Consider the following 25,329-nt stretch of genomic DNA (forward strand, 5'->3'; position numbering starts at 1 on the left):
TATATTTTCTTTTTTTTTACCTGAAGAATTACTTCAGAATTTCCACGTTTCCTACACTGGCTTACGTCTTGAATGTTTTCCATCCACAAACACATTTTCAGAAACTGTGGACAGTCCATTGCCCAGTAACCTCATATATCCTTGTTAGGAAATAACTTTTCCCTGCCACCCACATATACACAAAACCAAGTGACATGTTTCCCGGCTAACTGAGCAGCAAGAAACCAAGTAGGCAAAATAAACATTGCTTTTTCTTGTGGGTGACTTCTTTAAAAGAAAAACCTTTTTCATGACCACAATGTTGTTGTTTTTCCATGAGTTATTTGCAGAGGTAAATAGACTTTTAGTAGTGGGGAGAGCTTTCCATTACTAAGCTGGACAGCCCTCTGACTAACCTCTCATCATGAAATAAGCCTTCTGTCATAACAGGAGGTATAGTTCTTGGCACTACATGAAAGCATGAGGTGATTTGCTTGACGGGCCCCTTTGGTTTCACACCACAGGGGCTCATTTGAAATAAGAAGTGGAAGTGATATTTTCCAAATCAGCTTGAGGAGCGGGACTGTCAAGACCTTGTTTTGTTGAGGCTTTGCAGCCCTGTCATGGATGGGGCGTGAAACTAAGCAAGAAACACAGTACTCGGGTTAGGACAGAGACTTGCGAGTGCCATAACCGCCTGAAACTAGCTAGGAAATGAAGCTCCTTGGAAAGCAACTGCTTGAGTTACGAGTTTGGCTGCGGCTTCAGTTTTATGGTTCTTTCCCCTGCAAAAGTGGTGCTGAGCATTATCTGGGTATGACTGTAGGAGAACACTCATGTATCACAGAGTCAAAAACCAGCCAGGTTACAGTGTTGCTTGCTAAACTTTCCGTACCATCTAGTTTGCCCTTTTGTTTGACTGGAAGAGGGACCCTTATCTGGGCACAGGTTGTGAGAGCCCAGGAAGTGGGGGCCTGGAGCTGGTGTGGCAGTAGCCGTCCTGGCAGCATGTGCTGGGCTGGATAATGTTTTCCATTCTCCTACGAGTGTCAGCCAGGCTGGAGAGGAACTGAGATTTCCTGTGCTCCAGACTAATAAATGAATGGAGGTGTTTACACAATAAAGGGCACAGTCCTCTTTTTTGGAGTTTTGCTAGGCAATTAAATTGCTTTGTCTTTCACTTCTTTGTAAATATGTTAATGAAAGTCCTTTATGTACGATTTTTGAAAGGCAACGTCTTGTTTGTTCCATTCACTTAGGCAAATTCTGCTTTTATGTGGTACAGATTATTATGCAGAATACATTGTGCTGTAGTGTTGTTTACTCCTCCTTGGTAGACTCATGACTATAGGTAGAGTAAAGCTAGGTTACTGAGAGCTGCTGCATGAAGGACAATGTACCAAAGCATACAAAGTAATCAAAATATTGTCATCTGATTCTTTTTGTGTTTGCCCAGAAGTTGTTTGGGATTACTTCTATTCACTGCATAATGATTTATTACAAACAGTGTATATGTAAAAAGGAAGCCTGTATTCTTTGATCTTTCTCTCTTTATTCTTGTTTCTTTTTTTTAAAGTTGGCTGAGCAATCACTAAGTTACAGCATTGGCAAATGCAAATAAGTGGAATGTAGTTTATTGTTCATAAAATATAACCTAGCATGACATTTATCAGACAAAAAAAAAAATATCCATTGTACCAAATCTTCAAGACTGAATTTAATAACTGACACAATTTTTTAAGCGTTGACTATTTTGCAAATTCGTGCGGGCTGGATGTGGAGTATTATTTATTTGTGTAATCTCTAGTTCAGTAAAATAATGAAATATGTGCATAGCTTGAGCACAAAATAGGCAATGTGGTTGCCTAAGTACTGTTATGTAAAGACATAGTCAGGGAAGGGAATCCTACAAGGGAGACAGACCTTTAAGGTAGACAATAATTGCTCCAAAAAATGAGATAAGTCTGCACTGGGAACACGTGATCTGCGTGCAGATATCTAGGTTAAAAGAGATGCGGAGGCTGTAGTGAAAGAGTGAGGGGTTACTTATCTCGAAACCAGTGTAGTCTAGATTAAAATTCACAGACTAGTTGATGCTGTAATGGCTTTTTCTTCAGGGATGTGCTGGTGCTTTATGAGCTATAAACTATTCAGTACTGAAAGAGGAAAAGGTGAACACCAACATTGTAGGGCCTATGTTCAACAAAGTGTACAAGCATGTATTTTTCACCCATCAGAGTCCAGCGACAGCTCCCAGTCGGGGGCTACAGGACAGCTTTTACGTACATGATAACTGCCACGAGGGCCGCCAAGCTCCTCACGTGAGAAACGGTCCTGCTGAGCTGGGGGGGCCTAACGAGGCATGCCAGTGCCATGAGGACCACCGCACACTGGCACTGCTCACTTGTGTTTGCCTTAACACAGGGCAGACCATGCTTGCCTGGTTGTGAAAGTTAATATCCTGGGAGGAACTGCTTGGGTAAATCTAGTAACTGCTGCAGTAATCCATAGAACTTGTTTTGGCTTTACCATTTCAGGTTGAAGGGAAAACAGAAGAAAATGAGACTAACAAAAGACGTCGAAAAGGTCTTTTTGGTGTCTTTGAGGAGGTTGGTGTTCAGTGGTGTCCATGCATATCCAGCTCCTTGATGAGCACCAGAGCTGAAGGAGCACTGGGAGTTGGGGGGCCAGGGCTTGGCCTCTTGTGCTTGGTGGGAACAAAAAGCCTCTCCCCTTAAAACCTTGAATTTACTGTGGTGTGCACTGAAGAAGAGATAAATTTATTTAAATAATTTGGTAGGGAGGACAGCATTACCTAACTAAAGTACTAACTACTACCTAACACTGCACAGTGTTCTTTCTGACCCAAGAACACTTAAGATATTGTTTGGGGTTTTCTTTCCCTTTTCCCAACTCAATTATTTAAACACATTTTTGTTTGAAGAGTTTGCATTGCAGCTTGTTTCCTAGCCCCTCTCTGATGAGTCACCTTTGTGACTCTGCTTTATCATCACCAGTACCAATTAATGTTCACTTTTTACTGTACTCTGGGAACAAAGAAAATACTTTTTTGGTGACTTTTGCATGCAAAACAGTGTAATTTTTAATATATTGTAGACTGTATTTCCTTTCACCCTTTGCTGATAAGGATTTTACCTCTTTCTCTCTCTTCATGAGTGTCGTAGGTAAACATGAGAAAAACGTAGTTTGTTGTTTCCTTGCAGGCTTCAGGCTTTTCAAGCCAAGGGACAAATGCTGGGAAAGAACAGAGTGATGGCAGAGAAGGAATGAACCAGAACAAAGTTAAATCAATGGCAACTCAACTGTTGGCAAAGTTTGAAGAGAATGCTCCAAATACAGTTTTTCGGAGGCAGGTAGGTTATAGATGAACATGATCTCTGAAATTAAACTGTAGTCCCTCATTGTGAACTTGATGCAGATTTCAAGGGGAAAAAAGGGATCTGTTACGTGTTTGAAGTGGGTTGTCTTTTTTCTATACTTTATACAAATTAAATTTATTATATTAATAAAGTGTAGTGGAATTGCAATGTCTAGAAATCTCTTGTAAGCCAGTCTGTAGAATTTTTGCTTTGTGTGGAAGTCTAAACTGGCTGCATATGGTATTGCAGAAGGACTTTCTTTTCGCCCCGATATTCTATGGATAAAGGGTACTGTATAACCAGTGGACTGTTCCTTTATGGAAAATTCAGAAAGCAGAAGAAGGGAACCTAATCTTTTGCAAGATGTGTCCGGCTGCCATTTCTGTTCATAAAGTAGGCATGATGGAATATACTTGTACGTTCCACAGCTTTTTCATGGTTTGTTGTTAGTGTGACTAGTGGTGTTTTAAAATAATCCCATGCTGTCAAGATAGGGATGATAAACTCAAAATCACGCTTCAGCCAGTGAGATGATTTGAGTCAGCTAAGTTTGGATCTGCCCCTTAAAAGATCTAGAAGGAAGGATGAGCAAGGTGTCGAGGTTTTGTCAAGGGTGGTGGCTTGCTTAATTCTTTATGCTTTTATCCATTTGTTTATTTACATATTTAATCCTCCAGAAGTGTAGGCCTTACAGATGTCAAGTGACTTTCTCAGTCTGTGAACCACTGCTGTTTGCACTCTGCCTGGCTGCTTGTCAGTGCCCTGAGCTTTCTGCGTGTGATATGTGTGCAGAGGTTTGCTTGTCCACGTTGAAGGAAGCCTCAACACATTACCTTTTGATCGTAACCTCTTTTAAAGAATACTGAATGTGCTGAATTTTAAGTATATCTTTGATGGTAGCAGGGGTTTATAAAATGGGTAGGTGACAAAAATCTGCGAAACATGTTAAGCTCCACAGTAAAATGTCTTTAAAAGCGGCTTTTATTTCTTTCTGCCTTAAAAGATCTTTGAATCCTATTTACTGTCTTCCTTTTCTTTTCCACTCTACCTTTATAATTTTAAAAACGCTTTACAAGGAGATAATAGATAGACCAGCCCTGCTCTCTTCTGACCCTCCTGTTAATCCTCGCTTTGCCAAACCTAAGGATCCAAGTCTTCTTCCACCTCAACCAAAAAGGCAGGTAGGAACTCATATGGGTAACACCTGACAAACACACCATTTCTTGTACTTCTGGGCACTCAATGTTATTGTGTAACTACAGAATATATAAAACAATATTTGGGTGTAATCTGCACAGTTACTAGGTATATTTAGCTGGGAATTGTGCAAAACATATTAAAGCTTAAGGCTGTTTTACACCTGCTTGACCAGATGAAAAAACTATTTGAAAGAATCAGTAACTGTGTGGAAAAAACCCTAAAAGCATAGGTGTTGATTTCTGTATTTATTATCACATCTTGACTCCAAATTGTATAAATATAATTATATAGCTACATTTAACATGCATGAAAACTACAGCAGTACCTTAAAATTTGTCTGTGCGTGTACTCGATGCTTTGGGCTGTTGTAATGATAAGGCAAAGAGAGTTTTCCACTGCGAGAAACCTGGCAAAAATGTGCAAGACAAAAGCTTGAGCATTGAAAACCTGATATCAATGCCCAGGGTTTTTTATTTCATTAAGCAGAACTTTTGGTAAGAATTTCTGCTGAAAACTCTTTTGCAGCATCATATACATGGGGTAAAATTTTTGAATACATTGTCTAAATTTTTCTCGTAGTACTTCCAATGAAAGCAATCTCATATCAAATAATACTGACATTCACTTTACATTAGAGTTTTAAATGGAAGTAAATATCCGGTTGTGGCATTTCAAGAGTAGTCTGCAATGAAATGAGATCTGCATTGCATGTGGAAATCTGCAGATCAGCTTGATGAAAAATGCAGATTCATAAACCGGTTGAGAATAGTTGTTTTAAAGGCAGGTGTGCTATCCTGAAACATCAGGAGCATAATGAAGTTGATTGGCATTAGGGTTTTTGATTTGAATTCTGAGAAATTTGGAAGGCTTGTGTATTTATTTGAATTGGACAGATAGGTTGAAGTAGAAAGCTGTCATGAAAAGGCCAGCTTGGAAGGTCATTTTCGAGACTGAATTTGATAAAGCTGGACTGGTTCAAATGTTTCATTTACAAAACCTATTTTATATGAAGATTCAAATTCAGGGGCCTATTCTGAACTCCTCAGAAAATGCCTTGAATCTGAAATATATTATAGCTTGACGTGGGTCAGACTAGATCTAGAGTTATCCCAAGAACTACTGTTGATATTCTTACAATTTGATTGTAAGTCTAGTTTCAGGCAGATGTGTTGCTAAAAAAAAACCCAAACTAAAACCTTTGCTAAAAACCTTAGAAGGAGATGTCGTGTTGTGTTCTTCTGCACTGATGCTGTCTGGGGTTATTCATAAAAACTGACACAAACCTACAGAAGGATGTCAAGACCTGCATAAGTTACATAGGACTGAGTTATTTCAGTGCATGGACACGGGCATCAGAGATGCGGTAGATAGTGTGCAAAGAACACTTTATTGTGAATAAAAGTGAAACACTTTATTGTGAAATAAAGTGAGAACACTTTATTTCTAGTTACGTGCATGACTGTGCTGCGCTTTCGGAAGCATCCTTAAAAGCTGCATATACTGCATGGTAATGCAGAAAGCAGATTTTTTTTCACTTCAAGTGTTTCCCAGTTTCAGGTGGTAGCTAGGAGTGAACACGAGGTCAGGGAACCCAAACAGTCTTTAAATGGTTCTGATCATATGGCCAGGAGAGCAAAGACTATACAAAAACCAGATAACCAGCCCAGTCTGTCAGAAACCTCTGAAAATCTCGCATCTGCCTGTTCTGCTGCATTTGTACTTTCTGGAGTGCTTGAGCGTCTTCAGCATCTGGAGGAAAAAATGAAACAGGTGACAAGCAATTTCTTTTCCTTTCTGTCTCTTAACTGCCTATGCTAATCTGTATACTGTATTTTCCCTGGATATGCTGGCTTTTTCTCTGTTAACTTTAGGTTATATTAAGACAAGAAAAAGTCTTTCTACAAACTTGCTGTATTCTGATGATGTATGTGACATTAACTGAAATCTCTCTCTCTTTCTTTTCTTGGCTTTCCTTCCCTGGCTCTTATTGCAGAAAAGAGCTCAGACCATAGCGAATAGGGAATTCCATAAAAAGAACATTAAAGAGAAAGCAGCACATCTTGCCTCAATGTTTGGATACATGGAGTTTCCAAAGGTGAATATTAGGTTTTGCATCTGAAGAAGTGCTGAGTTAGAAGACGTATCAGAATTCATGGGCGGGGAAAGAATTGCAGTGGTTTTGTCTTTAACTTTCCTTTCATCCTGGGTGGATCTAAACAGTAACGTGGGTTCCACTGAAACTCTTGAAAAGTTTTGTTTAAATGTTATTGCATAATTTAATTGAGGTAAAACACAATCTAAATCATGAAGCTAGTCGGAGTACTTTAGCACAAGACAAACGTGTTAGAATAAACCATGTCTTGTGCTTAAGTATACACTGGTAGCTCACAGTTTCTAATGAATTGGCAAGCAGTAGCTCTTAGGGCGATATGGAATTTCTTATGTTTTGTTATGCTTTCTCCCAACACTCTCTTACCTTACTGTCTGCTGTAAATATTTTTTAATAAGAAAAATGAGTAAAATAATATCATTTGCTGTGGAGGTTTTTACCATGGTGATTTCCACGGCTCCTCACTGTGCAGAAATAGAGAAAAGAGCAGAACTGGAGTTATTATCTTTCTGTATTTTTTGGTGCATGACTGAAATTTTTCTCTTAACCTGTGCTAATGTCACTGTCTCTTGGATAACTCTCCTGTTTCTGCTCTACACAGAATAAGCTACCTACTAAAGGCTTTTCCCATTCTCAGCCCCCAACTCCCTCTTGCCCTCCACCTCATGATTCAGCTGCTGCCTCTTCTCCATCATCTGTCAGTTCAGCTTCCCCTGCTGTTCCTTCTAGACAGGTACTCTATTAACAGATTTTTCCTGTAAAATCCAAACTTGCACTAAAGCTGCTTGAGAAATGGCTTGGATGGAAGGCGCTGCTGGCCGATCTGTTGTATAGGTTGCATTTCACATTTGGATCAAACTTTACTTTGTTCGCTGTTGTTAATTCTGCATGCTTGTAAGAGGAAAGTCATCATTAAAAATAGTTCAGGTATAAAGCTGAAGAACAAAGGAAATAGTTAACAAAATTTTTGCTTCCATTCTGAAAATTTTGCATTGCTGCTTATTTTAAATGTTCTGTTGTTGAATAATACTGTAGACGTGCCTAGCAGAGAGAGAGCTTCACATTGTACAGCCAACTGGATGTTACGGGATCAGTTAGTTGCTCTTGAGTGGTGTTTGTGTTTCTTGTTATAAGAATATCCGTCTGGACTGCAGGGGAGAACCTGCACTATAATGGTTTTTAACTAGAGGACATGTCTTAAAATTGTATGAACACTTGGGGATACAAACAGATTTTATTGTTGTTTGTTTACTTATTTCTACCTTAAACTTGCTTCTGCACATTAATTGCTAGAACAGAGTTCTTTGTAACAGCAAACTTCCCAGAGAAGAAACGTGCATACTCTGAATGAAAGCAATTAGATAACACTTGAATCAGAGAGATTCAGCTCTTATTACTTACGCTGATGTTATAATGGGCTGTGGAAGTTAAGATGGCATTGGCTTCCAACTCCCCTTGTTTTAGAAGGATTTTAATTGAAGAAAGTTTGATATTTTTCAGCTTTTCAGGGCAGGTTAAAGGTTCCCTTTCCTTCACACATCAAGTTTCTAGAAGTATTGAAGGCAATTGCTATGACCCAATACAGGTGCTGCTGGAGCTGGTGGCCCTGCTGCCTGACACATCAGGGAAGTGCTGTTTGGCAAAATGAGTACCGTCACCAAGGCACGTTCCTCGGTTGAGATAGAGCTGCGTTGAAAAGCCTCCCTTCCTCTCAGTCCCCAGGAAAATATAGGCTACACAGCCCTTCAAGGACACTGCAAGCCCAGCAGGTGCCTTACTGTGGTAATCCCCTAATTCCCTTCAGCTTCAAAATAATTCCTTTGCCTGGATTTACCTCCTACTTTTTATGACTTAGGAGGTACAGCAGCATGTGATGGGTTTTAAGCTATGTAATGGTTTCCAAAATACCAGGGCCTGTTGCTCGTTTGGAAAGCTATTGTGACACTGCAAAGAGAATAAAAACAAACCCAAAAAACTATGTGAACAACCCTTTAGAATATGAGACCTAGGCTCTTAATCATATGGAAAATCTGTGAGCATTAATTTTACTGGGATTTTAAAATGTTTTCTGAGCAATCGTTTTTAGATGTTTTAATTCAGCTGCATTTTGTTTAAATTGCGCTCACAGCTTTTTATTAGTTTGCCATTGTATTAAAATGGTGTAGCAATTTGTTGTGACTTGATTTCACGCAGGCTGTTTACTTTAGTTGAAAATGCTCTCTCCAGAGGTAATGGCACAGAATGCAGCATAGCTGAGGCCAGAAAATCTTGTTCTGTGACCAGCACAGTAAATATACGTTCATCTCATCTGGTGAATATTTGGCTGGTTAGGTAGGACTACATGTATTCTTTGGTATATCTACATGCATGAATGTCTTGATGCCCAGTATGCTGCTCCATAGGCTTGTATGGGCTCAGGTCCTCTTGTACACTGTCTGCATTACATATATCTAAATATGGTGCGTCTGACACAGCATATTTGAGAATTTTTAAATAGCAGGTCTGATAACGAACAGGCAAACTTTAACTTTCCTCCCCTGTCTGGCAGATGCAGTAATAGGAAGCTGATCCAAATGAACCCCAAGTGATGGTGTATTACTGTAGATATTTCAATGAGAATACCTTTCAATCTACATTGAAAATTAAGTAGATTTTTAAAAATAATAATAAAAAAAAAAGGGCAAAACCCCCGAGTTTCCTTTCCAGGGGTGCCAGTGAGTACAAGTGACATTGTTGGTGCTGTCCTTGCTACTGGGGTAACTAAGAGGGAGTGAAGGGGTTAGACAGGGTCAGTCAGGCATGGTGTCTGCACAAGGCTGTTGTGGAGAAGGGGAGGGTACCCGTCTACCATACCCGCTATTGGCACAGGTCACCAGGGAATGGAGATTGAGGTCAGACTTGGGGATGGGGATAGGGGACCCTTGAATAGTAAGAAGCGGGGTCCTGGGGGAGGTTTGCAGTCTGCAGCACAAACACCTTTTGGAGCAGGTCATGCCACTTACTTTACACAAGTAAAGTGAATCCCCTGGGGACAGGGGATGGACTCAGTGGCCCTTTGGACCTATATCCAGGACCGTTACTTGCATTGGTGATGTGCTGGTGAAGCGTTGGTGGATGTGCAAGACTTTCGCTCTCCATGCTATTCATGGACTGTGGGGTCAATTCGGTCCTGTGATACCCCTGTTGTTTTAGCTTTACCTCTCTTTGGCAACTTAAGTTCTGCTCCTCTTCGAGTTGCATAGGCCACATTTTGGCTTACCTTTTGTTATTTCTTAAGCAAAATTTTTCCGAGATGCAGATTTCTTACTGCTGTTTTTATTCTGAGTATTAAATATTCAGGGAACACCTGCTGCAGCCTTGATTTAATAACAAGCAATCTCTCAGTGCCCTTCCATGGTTAAATTGTTGTCCCCATGTTTTATCTTTAAAGATTGCATGTCGCTCTCAGTGTTTCTGCTTTTTCCCAGCAGAAAGCCAGAAGCCTTTTAAGTTTTGTAAAATTTCATGAGATATGAACTATAAATATCAACGCCTTCCCATCCTTTAAATAGTTATTATGTCATTTTAATTTCAAATGAGCACTGAGATTGTTATCAGTCATAACGATTCTTTACATCTGTTGAATTTTCATTGGAACAGTATTAGTTACGGTGGCATATTTATTGAAAATGGTGGCTAAGAAATCGTGCTGTCTTATTACAGAAACCTGTTATTAGGCCTCAGTCCTGAAAGGAGCACTTGAAAGGAAGGCTATGGAAGCATATTGTTTCTTTTAAAGACATACAGTCATTACAAGTTATTAAGAATTAACTTCTATATGACACTACATGCAAGTTGCCAGTAATAATCAAAACTACCTTCTAGCTTTAATCAGCTGCCAAAATTCATATAGGTAAATTATGAATTAACAAATATTATATTACAGGCTGGGCTTGGGTTATTCCTGTTTTCTGTTTAAAGTTGGATTGACTTTCAGAAAACTGTGTTCATCTGAGCTTTGCATGAGTGAATCCACGCAGTACGTCATAAGAACTATGAAGATGTTGCAATCAATAGGCTTTGCTGCCTGCAGAGCTTGGACCAACTACTTCCCTTCGGTGACATGACTCTAATTACCAGCAGTAAGCAGGGCTTGGGTGTTTCCTACACACAGTAACTTATTACTCAAATGCTGTTTATCTCAGAGGTTAAATGTATGTAGCAGGTGGTACCAGCAGTAAATAAGTCATCCTCAAAGCAAAATGAGATCAGGGAGATCATTAAGGATATGAAACAACAAAGCATTGTATGCTTTTTGGAGGTAGAGAGTGTATTTCCTTTGTTTTATGAAAATACTACTGAGGCTTACTATTTGGTTGGCTGCAGTGTTGTAAACAATAGCACAGGGAAATACAGAAGGCAGCTTTCTCTCCCCACATTAACCACCCTGATCAACCTGCTGTAAAGCTTTGGCAACATGTCATTGACAGGTCAGTAGTCTTAGTAAATCACAAACACTTGGGCTATTTTTAAGTGTTTTTGTGGTTGCTTTCTGAAATTCACCACATAAGGTAACTCTTTAAGATGCCTTCCGATTCAAAGCTACTGGTATAAACCTGCCTGAATTGTGAGCAGTCGCCTGTTTTGTAGTGCACCAGCACTACAAAATTGCCTGTGTGTGTGGGACTTCACGTACACTGGTAGCCTCAAGGGTAGTAAGTGCATAAGCAAAGTATAAAACCTATTATGTGTATGCTGAGTTTCTAGGGTACATGAGCAGCATCAGGCAGGCAGAGATCTGTGTGCTGTTGACCAAAGCTAAGCTGTGTAAGAGCTGACAGGTTCTCTAAAGGAATGTATGTAGATTCTGGGGTCAGACCCTCTCGCCTGCAATTGGAATTTATTACACTTAGATGATTAAATGGGTAAGGATGTTACTGAAGTCCTTGTCCGTAAGCAGGGTGAGGTTTAGAGAAGACACAGGGGGTTGTACAAGGGCAGAGGTCCCAAGCCTTGCAGGGCAGTACTGCTCTTGCACGCCCCATCCCTCCCATTCTCTGCGGGTTTCTGATGGTGGCAGGTGCTCAAGGGGATGCTCTGGTGGATTCTCATCCTGCCATGATATTTCTATTTTGTGATTGAACAGCATTTGAATACAATAGAATATTGCGGTTGGAAGGGACCTAGAATGATCATGTAGTCCAACTGCCTGACCAATTCAGGGCTGACCAAAATTTAAAGCATGTCGTTAAGGGCATTGTCCAAATGCCTGTTAAATACGGATGGGCTTGGGGCATTGACCACCTCTCTAGGAAGCCTGTTCCAGTGTTTGGCCACTCTCTTGGTAAAGAAATGCTTCCTGATGTCCAGTCTAAACCTCTGCTGGCACAGTTCTGAACCATTCCCACATGTCCTATCACTGGATACAGGGAGAAGAGCGCAGCACCTCCCTCTCCACTTCCCCTCCTCAGGAAGCTGTAGAGAGCAATGAGGTCGCCCCTCAGCCTCCTTTTCTCCAAACTAGACAAACCCAAAGTCCTTAGCCGCTCCTCACAGGACGTTCCTTCCAGACCTTTCACCAGCTTTGTTGCTTTCCTCTGGACGCATTCAAGAACCTTCCCATCCTCCTTAAATGGTGGGGCCCAGAACTGCACACAGCACTCAAGGTGAGGCCTCACCAACGCTGAGCAAAGTGGGACAATCGGCTCTTTTGACCGGCTGATGATGCTGGGTTTGATGCACCCCAGGATGCCGTTTGCTCTCTTGGCTTCTAGGACACACTGCTGACTCGTACTGAGCCTGATGTGGACCAGGACCCCCAGATCCCTTTCTGCAGGGCACCTCTCTAGCCACTCCTCTCCCCATTTATACTTGTGCCTGGTGTTACTCCATCTTGGGTGCAGAATTCAGCATTTGGACTGGTTAATTTTCATCCCATCAGTCATCACCCAATGTTCCAATCTGTCTGGATCCCTCTGCAAGGCATCTGAAAGGTGCAGTACTGAGGCTGTAGCAAATTCACCTCGTCTTGACTACCCACATATCCGATTCCGGAAGGAGAACTAGTAGAGATATTCCCCCAGTAATAGGTCCTTATTAAAATTTTTCTCTAAGATGATATCTAATCAGTCCTCAAGTCCACTTGCTTCCTGCCCTCCCCACTGGTGAGTAGCAACACTGTGTTGGTGGTTGTTGATGAGGAGATGAGAGCAATCAGCAATGTTCTGGTTACTAGATTAAATTGGAATCCCATTTGCTTTTACATGGAATGTGAATTCACATTCATTGCAAGAACATTTCCTTTTAATAACATTTGTTAAAGTATGTATAAACATGCAGTTTTCTTGTTTTGACTGCTTTAATGTTGACACAGATTCCTCCAATGGGTGGAGAACAGAAGTCAACCAACCTGATGAATTGCAAGGTGTAGTTCAGGCTCAAGGATACTTTTCCTGAAATGCAACTACTTGCACTTTAAGCCTAGTCTTATTGTTTAACTGATTGCTCCAGCCTTTAACTAGTTCAAGGTAAACTTTCTGCTTCAGCAGACTTTGAATGCTTCCTTTTACCCAGGAGCTCATGGGTAATAAGTTGTATGTAGCCTAAAAGTTGCTCAGCGTATTCAGAGGTGCAGAATTTGGGGAGAAAAATGTTGTCGTCTGTGATCTTAAACAGTACAAAGGAACTTAGTTTTCCTGTAGCAGCAAGCAGTCTCGCTTCTAGTATTGGCTTATAATTCAATGTACCACTTAGGGCAGCATTGCTGTAATTAACAGTTTACATTGCTGTTGTTACCTCACAAGTTGTGCAGATATTGAAAAACATTGAAAAGTCTTTTTATATTAAACAAAAGTCTTTTTATATTAAACAAAACCAAGCAGTACAGAAATTTTTCCCTTGAATGGCCTTTTTCATCTTAACATACATATCTTGTATCTGCCTGGATATTAAGTTAATTACGGGATAACTCTCAAAAGATAAGGGGAGCTCTAAGGGGCTGGACATGTTCCCAAGTTCCTGAACTTGAAATTTTTTTATTAGCAAGAATATTTTTATCCATCATAATTTTTGAAAACACGCCCAAAAATGCATTATAGTTGCTTTTAAAATGCTTTAAAATTATTTTAAAGTATCATGAATACCACTGCTTTTATATTTTTTTCCTTTCTTCGTGGTAACTTTCTGATATTTTAAAACCTTTCTGTTAGCAAGACTTGGTGTAGTGGCAGTAGAAGAATAATTTCACTGAGAAGTGTGGGACTTAATATTTGGGCCCTGTGGAGTGTAAGATATGAGATCATGGATCCTCTAGGGGAAAAAAAAAATGTCCGGGCTTGTGAAGCGGAGTGTCAGATCCCTGGCCATACCAGGATGGCCCTTGCTGCCTTTGCCACCAGAGAGGTTGTGGGATCTTATATTGACTATAAAACTAAAATCAAAATCACTACAAGAAATTTGGTTTAGGGTAGAAAATATTACTGTAAATTTGTGAAGTCTTCACAGACTTTTTTCCAGGAACAGAGAACTAGAGTACCTACCTACCTGTCTGCCGCTCACACACACCCTCCTTTCTTATTTTCCGGTCCCCAGGCATGAGTTTTGGCAAGGAAGCCTGGACCATGCGGTCAGTGGTCTGGCTGTGGTGCATTTGGAGCCACAGCCTAAGGAACTGCAGTCTCCTTGCAGGCCGGTCGATTTGGTAGATTTTGTTAGAAACAGCCTAATATTCATGGCTGCAATAGGGTAATGAAGCAGACTAAAGGAGATGCCTTCCTTTCATGAGCGTAGTTTTGCCAGTTTTCCCTAGCATTAAGATGAGTCACTGCAGAGAGGCAGAATGGTTGCTCTGTGAGCACCAACAAAACATTTCCACATGGGACTTCTAGTATGCTTTCATAGAATGTTTCCTGAAATGCCACGGTTTGTGGTCCATTAATGTGAAGTTTAGTCCCCACACCCATTCTGAAATACGACAACAAAGTCCTAAGAAGTCAAAGTGAACAATAGGGATTTTTAATCTATGTGAATGGTCCAACCCTGATAGCCAGGCTATCAGCTCCCAGCTCAGCCTCTTCATGGACACAGCGGGAGGCCTTGTGCTGTGGGAGCAGCATTTGCTCCCAGCACCTGTTTCTTCATCATTCACAGGGAGATATGTATGGGCTGCGTGGAAGCCTTCTGTGGCCACCAGCTGGACCATGCTGATCATGCATGAACATGCTTGTGCTCTGCTAGACTTTGCCTCAGCTCTTTCTCCTAGCTTCTCTTTATCGTTGTTTGCATGTTTTCAGATCATTCTTGTCCTTTTCTTGTTAAATTCATTTTTCAGGATAACTAAAGCTCTTCCTTCTATTCTTCATCTTCTCCCCTTTTCTGGTTAGATGACTGTAGGGAAGGTCTCGCGTGCAATTGGAGCTGTGGCTGAAGTTCTTGTCAATCTGTATGTGAATGATCACAGACCCAAGCCACAGCTTCCCCCCCTTGAACTGGTAAGATTAAACCCACAAGAAACAGTAACTTGACTTGAGTAGTGCTTCCAGAACATCATCACAGCTTAAGACCCGGGTTGTGGAGCACTTTAAGCATTATAAAAGGTCTTAGTCTAACACTTATTAAGGAGTCAAGTGCATATTGGCAAAATATGCTGATGTGGATATGCTGGAAACGTTGTTCACCGTGTCTTCCATTTATATTTTTATTACTTGTCTGCATGAATTAAAACTTCAGGAGGCTTTTATTAAATGTAATTACTGGTACAATTAGTAAGAGAAGACATTTATTAATCAGGGTGGCTTCTAAAGAAAGTTTTGTACAGTACATGTTTGTGCAGTTATTTTTAACACTCAAATGCTGCATCACCGTGCCTCATTTGGAGAGCTGTTTTTAAACTCTGACACTGTTCTGTGTTGAATTCAGAAGCCGTCTCTGGACAGAGCTACAGGTTCTTGCCCCATTCCTCATTCTCCATATCCTGCCTCCACTGCTCAGAGCTGTCAGGTATTGGGAAGTGAAGTGTTGCGTTGTGGTGACGACACTTACTTATTAGCCAACACTAAACTCAGTTGTTTCTACTTCATTGTAACTATCTGTTCTATTAACATCATCTTTTTAAAAATGCATTTGTATGTTTTTCCATTTGCATGGCTGTTCGTTTGGCAAGTTTCATGCTCTGAAATGATCCATCGCAGCAAAATGGATTACTAATGGCAGATTTGGAATAGGATTCTCAACTTTTAAGCACAAGACAATGTGACAATGACAACTGGGACTTGCGCTTAACATTAAAAAAACTGTTCCAAGGCTGCCTTGTACTGGCAAATTAAAGATGAATTATGTGGACTGTGTGCTGCTGTCTGAATGAGCCTGGACTCTGCCAAGCCTGCGCCTCCTCTGTCCCATGCGTGGTATCTCTCCTGTGGCAGCGGGGGTGGTGGAAGCGGGGGGAGATGGTGCTGGCTGTGGTAGAGACAGGATGCTCATCTGTACCGACCTATAACTAAGCATAATACAATAATGCAAAGTAACATCCTCATACCTGCCTCTAATAAGAAAAGGGAAGCTCAGTAGCATCTAATCCACTTATAATTTATTTTTCTGTACCTTTTGCATGTGTATCCAGAGAGGATGGGATTTGTGGCAATTAGAATGTTAATTGCCAGCCCAAATTCAACAAAAACTTTCAAAATAGTTTCAAGTTGTTAATATGAATCATAATGTAAAGTCCAATGAGTTATAAATATTCTGAATGTCTGTGGTAGGAACTAAATTGGTTTTTTTGAAACAAACCAAGCCCCAGCTTGGGCTGTAGTCTCAGGAGGAACATGGCTGAGAGGGAAAGCACGTCTGCAGTGGTATAAATGGCAGTTCAGACACCAGCATCAAAGACTGTCAGTCTTTCTTCCTGGAGCTTAAAGCGTGAGCCTACGTTTTCCTCCAGAGTGTGTATGAAATGAGTTTTCAGGGTGTCTGTTTTCTTAGCTCCAAATGCATGTCTGTTGTGTGAGGCTGGCAAGGTTTGCCTTTGCCCTCTTCTGAGGAACACGGATGCCCATGGCCGTGAGACATGAGTGCCTGAGCCAGCGCGGCACAGGGCGGGAAACGGGCGTTTGGGGCTGGTGCTGCTCTTGTACCTGAGTAAACACAAAATGCTGGTGGACTCCCAGAGGGAAGCTGGAGGCAAGTCTGAGTTGAAAACTCACCCCTTAACGTCCTTATGATGTCTGATTTATGAATTGCTGCATAAACCTACAGAATCACAGCAAATGAGTAATAAAAAAGCTGACTGGTGCTTATTTGAATTGTGTGTGGAGGGTGCTGTGTAAAACTTCAAGCAGCTAAAGTAGCTGCCCACTTTATAAGAATTTATATCTGGGTGTAGAGCAACAGCTTTATGTGCGTTTCTTTTTTTATCTTTTAACAGGGATCTCTGCGAAAAGAATTTCCTCAGTCTATTGGGGGGAGTGACATTTGTTATTTCTGCAAAAAACGGGTATATGTCATGGAGCGGCTGAGTGCAGAAGGCCACTTCTTTCATAGGGAGTGCTTCAAGTGTGAAATATGTTCTACAACACTCCGTTTAGGAATTTATGCCTTTGATGTTGAAGAAGGTAATATAGGAGCTATTTAAGAATATTTTAAAATGTTTCAGTATTGATGCTTTTAATGGAACTAGGGAAAAAGACCTGGCCGAGAAGCTCGGTCAGGAGGAGGTCTGCCAAGTACGTTGTTTGCATCTAATCTTCAAGTCCTTGTACTTGCAGTTCTAGTCTTTCAGAAGAATCCGGTTAGGACAGACCTGAGCTTTAAATGAAGAAATCCTCAGTGGAAAATAAGTTGAATGACCAAAATGCAGTTTGTCCAATCACAGGTCAAAACAGGGGGAGGGAGGGAAAGGTGATTTTTCTCCAAAAATGCAGAATTATTTTCATCTCTCATTTATAACTGGCCATTAAATAATGTGATCTATAAGGATATGCCATGATAGTGGCAGATTTACATGGATGGGGGGAATATAGGTTATTTCTTTCAAGCTGTAATAGCTCAGGAGTTGAAAGCAGTAGTACTGGCCAAGCAGCAGTGTAATTTATTCCCATCTGCGGCAGAATGGGAAGTTCAGATCTTGGGCACTCAGTCCCACCTACAGCCTGGGGTTTGGAGATGGGGAATTATTCCCCCCTCCTCGCCCCCCCCTTTTTTTTGGTGGGGGGTGGGGGGGTGGTTAGAGGGAAATTATTAAACTGAATTGAAATTCCCTTGTCACTTCCAAATGATTTGAGTAGATCGGAGTATTAGCCTGGTTCTCCTTCTACAAAAGGATTAAAGACTCGAGGCCAATGGTGGTTCTTTTGCAATCAAGAGGATCTTCTGCAAAGACTTTTTTGAATTGATTATTTGACTTTTTGATGCTTGATGTCTTGTGTCGGTTTGTGATTTGTCAGAATCTTGTCTTTCTGCTATTTATTAATCTTAAAACCTGTGTGGTAGATAAATGACCTTGCCTTATTTAACAAATGTGCAAATCTGTGCACTGTAAAAGAAACACATTCAGAGCTGTGAGCTATTCAGAGTGGGTGGCAAGTTTCTTATTCCTCTTGCTGTCCCACTATTTATTATCCTGATTTCATCTTCTTGTAGATGCAACAGTGGGGTTTCAGCCCGTAGGCATATAGATAAAATATCATATAACTTATTTTTTCTCTTGTAGGTAAATTTTACTGTAAACCTCATTTTACGCACTGCAAAATCAGTACTAAGCACAGAAAGAGAAGAGCAACATTACAGCTCCAGGGAAAGGTGCGTATTGGTTATGTTACTAATGCATGAAAAGTTGAGGCAGCTTTATCTGGAGCAGGGTGCAGTACTTGTGTGTTTGTGTAAAATGTTTTCTACCTGATGACCAGCAGTTGTAAAATCAATACTAAAATACACCCTCCTGGTCCTGTAAAACTGATGTATTTATAGTCTGGTTCTCAATGGAAACTAGCTTTTCCTGCGCAAAGTAAAGTTGAACTTAAGAGCAATTGGAAATGACCATATACTTAAAAATTTGAAAACAGTAACAGATTTAAGGATGTTTCTATTTTTTAGAAGTATATTTAACATTATTTAATGCTTTTATATAAGGAGGCCACAGAAGCATGGAAGAAAGAGGAACCCAAAGCCACAGAGACCACCACAGAAAGCACTTTGTCTACTGCTAGCAGTCCAGAGGACAGGTCCCCAGGTATCCTGACTTCCTTCTTTAGGGGCGCACTAAGCTGGCCCCTTCGGGTGACAAGGGATCTGCTTGACATTCCCAGACGCCTGTCTAACTGGATGCATGGTTTTCTGCACGCTACCAATCTTCATTTCAGGGACAATGCATATAACTATACCTACTTGTACGAACTCTTGAGCCTTGGTGTGCCATTCCTCTGTGCTCTTCTAGAGGTACTTACTCATATGTACCGGGAAGCAGAGCTATCACTTGAAAATGTGCTTGAATGGGTGAAAAAATTCTATAGGGTTTAAATTCTTCTATGTGTCTTGCTCAGTTGTGCCTTTCAGATTTTCAAAATTAACAGCCTCACAATTTTCTTGAAGTTTGGGGTTTTTTTTGGTTTTTTTTTGGTTGGGTGTTTTTTTTTTTACTTTTCATGCAATTTAATATGTGACTTAAATGAATGGTGGATTCCTTCTGATATAAAAGAGGTGCAATCAAAATTTTCAGTATAAAATGTACTGTATGTTAGAGCATGAAGGGCAGTGTCCAGACACATTTCCAGAACACAGAGACGGATGAAGGATATTTTGTAGATTTCCCCCTCCCTGCCCTGTTTTATCGTGTGATCAGACCATTGAGGGGGTGATACATTTTAAAACCATTCTTCGCCCTGTCCCTCTCCACCCTCCCCCCCCCCTTTTTTTTTTTTTGTTAGACCAAGAAAGAATATGCATTCTTTCAGATGTTTGTGGAGTATTCATGACAAATGACTGGGTTTTGAAACCTGAATATGGCGCATACCTTTTTTTTTTTTTTTTTTTTTCTTCTTGCTTTCATCTTTGCTCTGGGTTATGAGGTTTATAACTTGCATGAATATGTTTTAAAAAAAAAAAAAAACATGTACTTAATTCACATTGCTCCTAGTCATGCCTTTTACATTTCTTACATGTGATAGATACCCTTTGTTGATAGTGGGTATAATCTGTACTACTAATTTATTTAAAGTTTTGAAATAAATTTGAAGAGCAAATCTTAGTTGAGTGAAGGCTTGATTGAAACTGTAAGTCAAAGAAACTGGTAGTGTTGACTTATTCCTCAAGTCAAGGCTTCCTCATTAGGTGGCTGGTTTGAGGAATATCAAGTTATGGAACGCTCATCTAAGTGAAATCACTGCTGTTGTGTCTCTAGGTAGGCACTGCTCCTGTTGTCTTTTGGAATTTTTTTAAAAATACAAGTGTAGAACAAACAACAAAAACCTAAAAATGTATTCTAAGTTGGGTATTTCATTCATTTCAATGTATAAAGCTGATTGCAGAAAAGTGAAATTCCGTAATCTGGAGCAGCTGTTAAGTACATTTCTTTCAGATGTTTCTCAAAAAGGTCTACCTTAATCAGAAGGTGTCGGGAGAGGTTAAATAAACTATTTAACAGCAAAGAGACACCAACATCCCAAATTCCGATTTACTTTCAGCCTAGTTAGCCAGTGAGGTAAGCATGCTCCCTGCCTTTCAGATACTTAAATGTTTAAATTCAGAAGTTAACCAGAAAATGGGTAAATACATCAACATGGTAATATGTATAGCCTAAAATTAAAAGCGTCTGTAGCATTTATTTCCAGCCAAAAGACTGTGGCTTACATAATAGGAAATAATGTCGCATTCAGTTAGTACCAAAGTTGATGATCACCTTCCAGTGATCTTAAATGACTGCACTGCTTATGGGCTGGCAGTTTTTTGATCTTTTTAACGTAATGTGGGAGAAGATTATTTGAATTGTTTTGTTTCTTAGGTATTAAAAGGAAGTGTGTCTTCTCTGTAAAATAAATGGCAAACTGGATTTTTCTTCTAGATAGTTTGACTTTCTTTAAACTATGAGGATAAAGCTTTTCACGTTTTAGAGTGCTTATGTATTTTGGGAAAAAAATGTTAAGTATATGCACAGAACTTGAAAAAGTGCTTGAAGAAAATCGTTTAGGTATAAGGTAGCATTCATTTGAAATAAATTGCCATTGATTCGCAAGCATGTATTCAGCAAAACTTTGTTAGAATATTGACTGGACACAGCGACAACTTTAGTAACATGGTGGGCATCTGTATATATGCAAAGAAATGTATCTGTACCTCTTTTATGGCATTTAAAAAAAACTACTTTGGAACACTGTATACTTTTTAATTACTTGCTAATGATAGTAATTGTTTCACCCTAAAAAAGAAAACATCTGCAGTGTGATTTACCATGTTACTCCTGCAGCACAGCAAACTGCTAAGTGGTAAAGTTTCAAAATTTGGCTTGCCATCAATTTTGATTTCAGTTTGTCAGCAGCACAGTCTTTAGGAACATTTTCTCCTGGTGTTTACTACAGGAAATTTTCCGCTTTTCAGCAGAGCGAGCATAACTTACAGAAAATGGTGAATATAGTAAGAAACTTGGAAGTCCCTGGTGTCAAATGAATTTAAAACAAGCAAAAAGAGTAGAAAGTTTAAAAAATAAAATAAAAAAATAAAAATATGGTATTGGCTTTATATATTTTTATATAATGGGGAATAAAATCCCTACATTCCCACAACAGAATTCGGGAACTTGCATAATGAAAAAATTTTCCTGAGGAACACTGCATATTCCACTGGGAGTTTGCAGGTGATTCTGTTGGGAAAGTTTTTTATTGCTATCAATCAAATTAATAGATTTTTTATTTTAACCTCATCTTAATATTCTACTAGTAAGATTTGTACCTATTTGTTCTTATTCATGATTTAATGAAAAAAGGTGGTTGCGTTTTGGCCCATTCTTCTTTGTGCCTGTGTAATCTTTCTGATGCTTTCCTGTATAACCAAGTTAAGTTCTGTGTTTTTTTTCCTGCTGTCTTCTCTGTCAACCTCCCTCGTTGCTTTTAGTCCAATTCATCATTCCGGTGCTGCACCCGCTCACTGGCTGAAGCCTTTCTGCTCTCAGGTGATTTTTTTTTTTTTTCCGCTTGCCAGTTCCAAAATTGTGTGACTAACACTGTTGTTTGACAGCATTTCATTGCGTGGGTTTTTTTTTTAAGATTTTGGAGCAAACTGTGTGTGTCTGGTATATTAATGGATGCGAGCTTTGGCATGATCATTTAACCTGTTGCTGAGTTCACAGTTCTAGAAAAGGTAACATCTGCGCTCTCTGTAGAGAATGTTTTTCTCCCTGTGTCTGTGTGTGTTCGCTTCCTTGTGCCTTTAAGGTAAGTTAGGCAAGTACTTTGTTTTTTGAAAGAACTAGTTGAAGCCTTATTTCTTTCAAAGTATTGAAGGAAAGATTTAAAATAAGGTCAGGACAAGATTAGCCAGATGATTCTCCTGGTTAGCGTGAACACCTCTTGCCACTGAGCTCAGATATGTAATAAGCAAGCAACGTTTGAGCATTGTGGCGCTTTGTAAGCACATCTTTGCTTTCATAGTGGAAAAGTATGATATAAAAGGATTCTGTTGGAAGAAGTAGTCAAAGGGAGGTAAATTCCAGTCTTCCACCCCAGGTAACATAGTAGGCAGGCCTAACAGCAGTAGATGTGCATGATATTTTTGGTCTGTAATATCAAAAATGTCAAGTTCACGTAACCAGAATGTTTTGGTTTGAATTGTTTTGTTAACTAATTAACTAGGCCCCATTTGCCACTCTGATGAATGGATTTGTCTTGCTGCATGAGGCATTGCCACTACTCTCCATGACAAATTTGTGTGATTCTTTTGTACATACTTTTTTATATAAGTTCCAGTATGCGTAGTCACATGTTGATCATCTGGAAGGGGAAATGAATCCAAACAAGAACCAAGGGCTCAGGCTGATAAGCAAGCCTGCTAAGGTTTTGGTTGATATGGTCATGACCCAGCCTTCCCTGCTGAGGATCCCTTTCAAAGGGAAGGGCCTCCGGGAATGGATCTAAGCAACAATTTTCAGGAGGGGCCAAACATCCCCTGCCACTTGCCCCACTTCGCACGCCTCGGCCAGGAATGCAGAAGGGCTGCAGGGTGAGAGCCCCACACCGTATCTTGCTGACCTGTATGTTCGCGTGATTAAAGCAATAGTATTTATTTGTGTGGGTATCCTAAAACGTCTTGATGGCTTTGAAAGTGCCCACACAGAAACCTGTCTGTATTTTAAGCGTCACTTCCTGCACAAATGGTTAGGACATGACTTCCTACGTATTTCAGGGCTATGGTGTTTTGTTACAAAGCTCTGCATGCTTTGAGATGAAGGTTGTGACGTAAAGGTCTGCCATTTCAAATCACTTCCCCTGGCTGTGTTTTTTACCGTCTGTTGCAGAGTCTTCCTAGCTCTTCCTGGCCAGTGAGGATTCTGTCCTTCTCCTCCTAAATCTTCTGTCTTCATCTTACTTTATAATCTTAACTGAACATTTTTATTAAATAGTTTTTAACGCTGTATTTAAATTTTCACATGGAAATTCTGTATTTTGCACACAGTGAAAATTGTTTTAGCTTTATTTATGATATCTGCTGTAAACAAAAATAAATGTAGTTCTTTGTAAGTCTCCTTGTTTCATCTTTTCCTTTTAAAAATATTTCCTGAGGACAGAGACTTAATAGTGACTTCACACTCGTTTTGCAAATTCCTCTTCTGGTGGATGCTGTTACATTATCTTTTTTGTGGCCTGAGCCAAAGGCCAGAGAGTTTCACTGTGCTGGTATAATCACACGTGTCCCATGTGAAGGGGATATACATCAGGGTCCCTGACAAGTTATTCCATCTGCTGCAGATCAGGAGGTGCCTGGTGTTGGGATTTATCCTTCCTGGGAATGATAAATTGGTGTTGGTGAGCATGGGGGTTGCTTGTATTGCATACACAAATGGCATTTGTCTGCTTCTCTGACTTCTGTTACCTTTCCTTATGGTTTGGTTTGGTTTTTTTACATATTAACAAATGTCATAACGGTCATGCTAAGTTACGTGTATTTGGGATCTTATATCGTGTACAGGAAAATCAGGTAATAACTGTGGGTAAAGCTTTACCTTTGCTCCTGGCTCTGGAGTGCTGTTTGCAAGCTCCTGGTATCTTCTGGATCCCTGGAAGCTGCAGCTAATGGTGACCTAATATCTGTTAACAGTGGCCTTGTTTTATTTATTTATTTATTTGTTTATTTTGCCTTCCTTTGCTCTGTCGCGGCTTTTTTTAAATTTTAATTTTTGTTTTTAAAGCTGGTGTGGTTCCTTTTAAACAGCAGGTTCTCCAAAAGAGCTTTCCTAAGTCTTCCTCCCCTTCCTCTTCTTTCTTTTGCTTGCTTTTGCTTGCTCTGCAATTGTTAAGTTGTAATCTCTTCCTTTGTATTTCAAGAAAAAAAAACAAATCCCAGAAAGAATAGTCCCAATAATTTAATGGAAAGACTGTGTGATATTTTTTTTTAAAGTTATTTCAAACTGAGCCTCACAGGAGTTGATTGAATGACAAAAATGCGTTTTTTGAAAGCGTTGCTAAAGACAACATTGTTAAAGAACAACAAATGTTATTCCCAATGAACTATTCCATCTTCCCTGCCAAAGAAAAAGCCACCATGCACAGTAGAATGTTTGCTGTCTGAGGGGGAGGTGATTTGCATAATGAAAACATAGGGCAACAAATACCACTTAAGACAATACTTGGCACTTCCTTAATTGCAGTGGACAAAGCAATTTGGGTAAAACTAAATTTACTCTTTGCACAATTTACAGTTTTGGAGCAGACTCATTTCTGCCATCTTTACTTGATCATTTCAGACAGAGGCAGTGGCATGGAAACATCAGAAGAGGTTTTTGTGTCTGCGGAAGGTGATGATTTGTTTGACACTGAAGCTTTGAGAGGCATCAGATGTTCATGCTGTTCTCATAAAGTTTCACTTATTCCTGCTAAAATATCTTGGAATTGGGGTAATGTAGTAATTGTGTTGCTTGTGGTGATGCAGAAGGCCCAAGAAGTCAAATCACTAACAAATCCTCTTCCTAGAGGGATATACCTAGCACTGGGCAGTCCATGCCCTGGAATGCTAGTGGACGAGACAGGACACAGTGTATGGACAAGAAACAAACCAGACAAAATGAGCAACGTGAGAGGATCAAGTTTGTTAGTTCCCTCACACTCTGTCAAAATCATTACACAATAAAACTAAATATTCCTTGTTTTGCTCACAGTAATGGTACGAGAGGAAGAAGCTACTGGGTTAAGTTCTGAATGAATTTAATAAGCCTAATTTGGGACTCCTGCCTTCTTCTGGCCACATGAGCAGACCTCCCTCGAGTGGGAGGCCTGAATCCTCCTACTGCTCTTGTGTTGAGCTCTCTCCAAAAGCCCCAGTGCTCCCAGTCTCCAGCAAGCACGTGCTGTTATAAATGCACCCCTTTCAAAGCAGTGACGCTTTGTCCCTTCGCGTAGCTGGAATTGGCAGCGGTGCTTCTTTGAAAGCAAACAGGCTGCTGCTCTGGTCTCGAGCTGCCGCTGAACTGGGCGCCTTCCAAAAACC

The 25,329-nt window shown here is 40.1% G+C and overlaps 1 protein-coding gene across 50 annotated transcripts in view; it reads left to right on the forward strand.

Annotated features, from left to right (window-relative positions):
• The window catches only part of MICAL2 (microtubule associated monooxygenase, calponin and LIM domain containing 2), a 160,425-nt gene that overhangs the window by 88,377 nt on the left and 46,719 nt on the right, over nucleotides 1-25,329 (forward strand). For 8 of the 50 annotated variants that reach the window (XM_074586033.1, XM_074586039.1, XM_074586035.1 and 5 more), the window contains 11 exons: nucleotides 2,517-2,588; nucleotides 3,204-3,353; nucleotides 4,436-4,540; nucleotides 6,111-6,329; nucleotides 6,553-6,654; nucleotides 7,271-7,402; nucleotides 15,030-15,137; nucleotides 15,565-15,645; nucleotides 17,069-17,255; nucleotides 18,353-18,441; nucleotides 18,772-19,871. In XM_074586033.1, the coding sequence (XP_074442134.1) occupies nucleotides 2,517-2,588; nucleotides 3,204-3,353; nucleotides 4,436-4,540; nucleotides 6,111-6,329; nucleotides 6,553-6,654; nucleotides 7,271-7,402; nucleotides 15,030-15,137; nucleotides 15,565-15,645; nucleotides 17,069-17,255; nucleotides 18,353-18,441; nucleotides 18,772-19,158 (1,632 nt within the window). In that variant the 3' untranslated portion in view covers nucleotides 19,159-19,871. Of the gene's footprint in view, nucleotides 1-2,516; nucleotides 2,589-3,203; nucleotides 3,354-4,435; nucleotides 4,541-6,110; nucleotides 6,330-6,552; nucleotides 6,655-7,270; nucleotides 7,403-15,029; nucleotides 15,138-15,564; nucleotides 15,646-17,068; nucleotides 17,256-18,352; nucleotides 18,442-18,771; nucleotides 19,872-21,744; nucleotides 21,803-23,143; nucleotides 23,367-25,329 lie in introns of those variants that run through there. The other 42 variants (XM_074586046.1, XM_074586050.1, XM_074586047.1 and 39 more) reach the window with 12 other exon arrangements.

The sequence above is a fragment of the Larus michahellis genome, chromosome 4, assembly GCF_964199755.1.
Source record: "Larus michahellis chromosome 4, bLarMic1.1, whole genome shotgun sequence".
NCBI classification, from domain to species: domain Eukaryota; kingdom Metazoa; phylum Chordata; class Aves; order Charadriiformes; family Laridae; genus Larus; species Larus michahellis.